General features: G+C 37.0%; 1 protein-coding gene across 1 annotated transcript; it reads right to left on the bottom strand.

The window, feature by feature from the left end:
* Positions 1 to 1,493: 1,493 nt before the first annotated feature.
* Positions 1,494 to 6,494, bottom strand: MZT1 (mitotic spindle organizing protein 1). The gene is made up of 3 exons (XM_010288454.1): positions 6,446 to 6,494; positions 3,025 to 3,170; positions 1,494 to 1,517 (listed from the first exon to the last, which is right to left on the bottom strand). Exons 1-3 carry the CDS (start codon positions 6,492 to 6,494, stop codon positions 1,494 to 1,496), a joined length of 219 nt encoding a protein of 72 aa, XP_010286756.1.
* Positions 6,495 to 6,565: the final 71 nt, after the last annotated feature.

Here is a 6,565-nt window from a genome sequence, read left to right as displayed (position 1 = left end):
TTGGATAAATTTCATTACTGGTATCTTTTCATACCAGGGATGCCTTAATGTTTTCAAAAAACATTACACCCAGTATTCAGAAGTTATAAATCTGAAGTTACAATACCAATTTACAAAGGATTAAGTGTTCATATGAGCAAGCAAACTGATACCACTTAGAAGTCCCCCAGCTTGGTTATTCAGAATTTCACAGCATCCTTCTGGAAGGATTTTTTGGCCAGGCTAACTAGAAATAATGGCAAGTGATTCAGTGTAATCTAAATATTTTTCTATTCTCTCTGCCAGTGATATGAAGTATTTAGCCTCCTTGATCACTTCTTGTAGAGTTATGACCTAAAATGCATATGATGTAAACTCTTAAAGTAGAAAGAACTTTCTTCCTCTGCGCAAATACAAAGTTTAGCTTAACTAAGATTCCAGGTTAATTTCCAAATGTGCTCTATCTTATCAACCTTGGAGGCTACTGTAGGTCCCATTAACACTACACCTTGAAACCATGCAAACAAAAAATTGAAAAAGCTTAAACAGCAGATGAAGAATACACAAGAAACCATTTTCTTATGAAGCAGAATTCCTGGATGCAGGGATATTTACTGGAAAGTAACATGATAAACAGTTTACTGTACATACTATAAACACTTGTTTTGGCATCACTGAAGAGTCCTAGTGCTGAGTGAGAAGATATTCCTATACCAAATGACTTTTTAAGGCTCATTGATTCCCATCAACCAAATCTGATGCTTCTCATATATGCTATGACTAGGAAGTAACAACATAGTCTTAAAATATTTTTAGTTGTAATAGTCAGAACAAACTTAACATCTGAACTCCATAACATGTCCCTGTAATCTAGAATTTAAATTTATATACATTTCTGCATGGATAACTGAAGTTCCTTTGTTATCCAACTTAAAAACACCTTTTCCAGCAATTTGAATCAAAAGGACAATTCATTACCCACATTACCGAAAGTGCTTTTTTTCTTAATTTCAGATTGAAACTTAAGTCACTACCCTTACTCTCATTAAAATAAAGTCAGGATGGACTTTGTTCCTATCTGGCCCGTAACTCAAAACTAAAATTGTACATGTAATTTTTCAAAGCAAGAGATAAAAACTAGGATATATTAGCACTTCTAAAGGATGCATTAACAAGCTATACTCATTATAACAACGCTCGTTGATACACACTAGCAAGTTCAGCAAGTGTGCAGTAGCTGACATAGTTTAAAAAATACTGGATGCTGAAAAGCAATTGCACTATATTCACAAATACTTAACAAAAATACCAAGTAATGAGATTGTTGGTGAACTTACATTATTGAAAAACTTCTCAAAGCTATTCTATACATCGTCCTTTTCAAGAAGATTACAGAAATATTCCAAAACCTTCGCACACACACTTATTTCACTTTTTTTCTGAATATTAGCAATCTTCAAAGTCTCTGTTAGCTTTAACTTGGCATTCTTCTCACGCAGAAATCTTCCCCTATGTCAGCCTGTCATATTTTCAGCAGCCTAGAAAGAAAAAACATTTATTGCAAGGTACCAAAATTAGACACCATGTAGATTAAATTTAATCATTTCTTGTAACTATTTTAACTTACCTAGAGAACTTGAAAGTCTAAAAATAAGCTATTTAGTAGAATTATAAGATGTGTAGTGTTGTTCTCTAATGAATACTTCTATTTTTTCAAAAATACTGCTGTCAACTGCCATTAGCCTTTATTAACATAGCCATTACTGTTTGCTTGTGTTAAACTGTACATCCTGTATCTGAGCAGCATGTATCCTGTACATTTTACCCTAGTGCTTTCAAGAAGTGCTCAAATGCATGATTCTTTTTTTCCTCTGGAGTTTACTACTTCATACAATTTATAGTAATTATTACTCCCACACATACAGATAAACTATTGACACAAGTCTTAGAAGAATGACACTAATCATAACTGCATAAATCACACTGTCAATTATTTGGTCAAGGTCACCAGTAAGTATTTATTACTGAATAACTCAACCTAGCCAACAACTGGTAAATTTTAAGCCAGTTATGGGACAAACAGGCAAAGGATAGCAACAGGAATGATAAACCAGTAAAAGCAAAGGAAGTAAAACAGCCCTCAATTACTTATACACACATAAACATACACATATGCACACATTTAAGCATGTACACAAATATAAAACATGCATGAGCACAGAAAAATGTTAAGTTAAAAATTAAGTAAAAAATTTGAAAACCAGTGAAAAATAGCCCTAACGAGCATTCATTTAGTGAAAAAAAAGTTGAATTTTCTAAGAATCAGAATGCAGCCTTCCAGAACAGATAGGCAGGCTAGATATGTTTCCTCTCCATCTCCCCAGAAATAAACAAATCTAAGATACAGTGCAAAAGAAATCACGGTATTTAGGTAGGCAGTGAAGAATGAAAAATCTTTAAAAGGAAACTCAGGATTTTTTTTTTTTTTTTTTAAACCGTAGTCACCCCCTCTACTAGCTAAACAGGTAAATGCTAAATTATGAAAAGCCCTATACCTACACACAGACACCATGAAATCCCCTCTTGTTTGTCTTTGGAAAGATCCAAAGCACAGATTAATGTGGTAAAGGCAAGAAGATTGCATGTACCTGTTTACAAGGATTGCTGCATACCATTAGGCCCAAGGTTGTAGAAATGAGGTCATATGGGTTAAAGGATAAAGCAGCAATCTATTTGTGATATGATGCAGATAAGGGGCCAAATGGTGGCTACAAATGCTCGGAATAAAAGTCTGTGGGGTTTAGCTATTGGTTTTGTTTTCTGTCAAAAGAGTTAATCTAATTATTTCTGAGAAGATTTTATTCGTACCATTTCTTGCTTCGTGTTCCATTCAGTTGTATTCATTGCCTTTTCTACGGAACAGTTCATTTCCTTGATTTAAAATGATTCATATCTTAAAGTACAATTTACAAATTGAAGTATAGCAAATTGAACATACATCTGACTCTTAAAAACAAATTTATTAACTTTAAGAAAAAGCATTACCTTTAGAGCTTCTGTAGCCTTACGAAGTTCTTTAATAACAGATGATAATGCTTCTGGATTTATCCCCTGTTCACAAAGCCGTACACAAATAGACAGTGTCTCCATATCCAAGCCAGTGTTTAATATTCTTGAAATCTCAAAGAGAACTGCAACAGAAAAAATCAAAGCACTTTAGTCCCTACAGACTATGAAATTTCAATGATTTAAAGATGTTATTCATCAGCATTTAATTTCTACAGTAGTCTGTGAACATGGCAGTTGGGGAAAGCTCTTGCGGTCTGAACCTCAACTGCATTCATGTTCAGCTTTGCAGCACAAGCAAGAAGCCACAGCTTCTAACATAAATACCACACTTTTCTGGTTCACCAGACTTAATACTAGATAATAGGTTTTGAAAAATAAAAAGAAGTGAGGAATTCAATAATTAACATGCTTGCCCATTATGTAAAAGGTAGGCTTTAAGATTAATCTGTGCTTTTGAACTCCACATACTGATGAAGTCCTACTAAAAGGGGCTGGAAGCACATTCTTAAAGCTGTTACAGAGAATGTCAGGAGTTTTCTAGCCATCTCCTGCTAGTAAACCTGGCTTTAGGTCTAACATTCGCACTGGTTTAAGGATAAGCAATACTATTTGATTTTTACATGACCCAAATCAAGAGCAGTGCCAACATGTCCGTATGAAACCTTCTGTAGAAGAAGATTCCAGTCAGCTTTGTGCAGGAACAAAGATGTCTCTCCCTTTCCAAACCTTCCCTGGAAGGCCCCTTTTCTTTGATTCTCATAAACAGTTTGTTATATTTGTAACAGAACAACTCACAGAGATTTTACTTCTGGTTGCTACAATAATCTCCAGCCTAAGGCTAAGCCTCTAGCAATACAGGCTGCTTTTGAACAGATGTTATTCACACTGTTTCTGTAATCAAACCTCCCCCAAACTAGGCGAAAGGGAAATAGAAGGACTATCTTACCATGTAAAGCCAGGATGGCAAGTGAACACTTGACAGCTATGAAAATACTCGACTTTGGTATACCAAAGACATACTGCAGCACACCTTCAGAGTCACACTCACCCTGGCCAAAACATAAAGGCCTAATGCATCCAGTCAGTTCCACTAAAGTTACAGGGAACTGTCAGATGCTATAAAAAAACCCACCCTCTAAGAGCGATAATACTCTTGAAGCCCATACAAGTAAGTTGGATTAAGAATATGCACAAGTTCAAGACATGAAAGCAGTTTGTCACACCAAAGCCTTAGCTACAAGCTGAAAGGGGAGCTACGTTCTCCACAAGGCTTTCTGTTCCCACTGGCTTGAAAGCAAACCATTCCAAAACACATTACACATGCTCATCCTGTCCACATGGAAGGATCTTCAACAGCCAGATAAAGCAACAATAAATTGATGCATTTGCAATAAAATGCCATTAAAGAAAGACCAACAACGTCCCAGAAATAAGCAGTTCTTACCTTCTTTAACCATTTAAAGTTTACCATAAAATTTACTAAGCATGTGATGCATTTGAAGGCAGAGCAGGAAACCTAACTAAAAATAAATTCCAATTTCCTGTGTCAGCAAGAGTTGTGTCACTAGTTTCTAATAGAAAGTATCTTCAGGTGTTGAGGCAGCATCTTTGGCAGAGAGATGTAGCAGTTTCTCCACAAAAAAATCTGAGCTCTTAACAACAATTCTGCAGAGAACAGCTGCTATATATTTATATCTGACATTCTAGATTAAGCACTTTACTTTCCTAAACTACTAAAGATACAGAATAACTTTTTAATATGAACCCATTTACTTCCATTAGGTGCCTATTTCTTATGCAGTAAGTTAAGATACAAGTTTCATATTCTATTTAAAAAGGTCTAAAAAATTACCCTACAAATACTTTTTCTACTCATTATGATGGGCCCTCATCAAGAAAAACCTAAGTGCATGGACACAACTATCATAGTGCTTTACATTTTCAGTTATTTCACCAAAGCACTTTAAATAAAATATTCTTACAATGGAAATTTCAAAAGACTAACGTTATTTTGAAGAATGAAAAAAACCCCAAAACCAATTTACTTATTGAGTGCAGTAAAAGTTCAAACATGAGGGTATTTTTAAGACTTTGTTTAAGTACATCTTTAAAGATGAAGTATATTTTTAAGTTAATGGAAACTTGTTTTCCTCTAAAACCACCTGACCTCAGGAAGAGATTAAATTCTGAATGTCTACCCTAAATAAAATATGCACATTGTTACACAGGAAGCCTAGTCCTGCCTTGCCTCCAGCAGAAGGTCAGAGTGGACAGATCAGTAGCTGAAACACTAATTTTTACACCAGTTCAGCTCATGTAGGTCTTTACTAAGGAATCCTTATATAACAGTAGCCATAACTGCAAGACAAGGGAAGATAACAAACATAATACACCCCTGAACACTTCCCCTAGTCCCTCACTAGGGTATTTCCAGAGAAAGTCTTCGTGTTTAATAACCCTCAGGGGATTTCCTGGCAGCTTTCCACTCTGCCTGAAGTCCATATGATCTTTTTTGCCATAGGCATTCCATGCAATTCCAGAGTTTCACAATACACATTGCTAAGAAACACCTCCTGAACCTGCCAGCTTTGATTCCTCATAGTCAGGCTGGAAGAGAAAGTGAACACCTGATCTTTATTCACCCTGCTCACATTTCTCACAGTATCTCTCTGAAATACTTCCCACTACTCTCAGCCCCACTTCTCTCACATTCCCCATCCCACAACAGCACCAGGTCTTTTGAATGAGAAACTATTCTAAATCTAGAACACTAACTGCCCTTCTCAAAACATTTTCACTATTTTTTTTTTTTTTTTGTAATTTATTTTGGTTTTCTGACATGAGGAGTCCACAGGAACAAGACACTGGGGTTCAGATCAGTTCAGGAGCTGCCACTTAGAGTACAACAGGGTTGATCCTTCCTCCCAGTTTAAATCCAAGATGTACAGAGCCAGGTAACATGATTTACATTGACCACTCCAAATGCAAAAAAAAAAAACAAAAGAGAAAGAATAGCAAATACGTATGTATGTATTGTATATACTTACAAATATTAAAAGATAATGTAAATTAAATGCTTGATCGCTAATAAAAAAACAAGAAGAGTCACACGAGGTCCAAAGATATAACATAAAGATATTAATGAAGTGGTTTAGACATTAGGTTTAACATGAAGTAAAAAGAAATTGCCATAGACTAAATCCTCGAGCAACTGCAAACCGGAATCCTCTAAACCGGAGAGGGGCTTAGCGTTAACGAAGAGCCGGCTCCAGGCCCCGTAGCCTGCGGGGAAGGGGCGAGGGCAGGAGCGCTGCGGCAAGACCTGCTGGGAGAGGCCAAAGACCGACCCGGGGCTGCCGACCCCAGCACGGATCCCCGCCCGCCTCTTGCCACCCACCGTCCATCGTCTCCCGCACCGCGTTGAGGCTGGCGGCGTTGCTCGCCATGGCGACCCCGCACCGCCCCTCACCTCCCACCCGGAAGCGGAACTGAGCGCTTAGACTCCCCCCTCCCCCCC

The sequence above is a fragment of the Phaethon lepturus genome, unplaced genomic scaffold, assembly GCF_000687285.1.
Source record: "Phaethon lepturus isolate BGI_N335 unplaced genomic scaffold, ASM68728v1 scaffold1266, whole genome shotgun sequence".
NCBI lineage: Eukaryota > Metazoa > Chordata > Aves > Phaethontiformes > Phaethontidae > Phaethon > Phaethon lepturus.
This window is presented reverse-complemented; position numbering and strand designations above follow the sequence as displayed.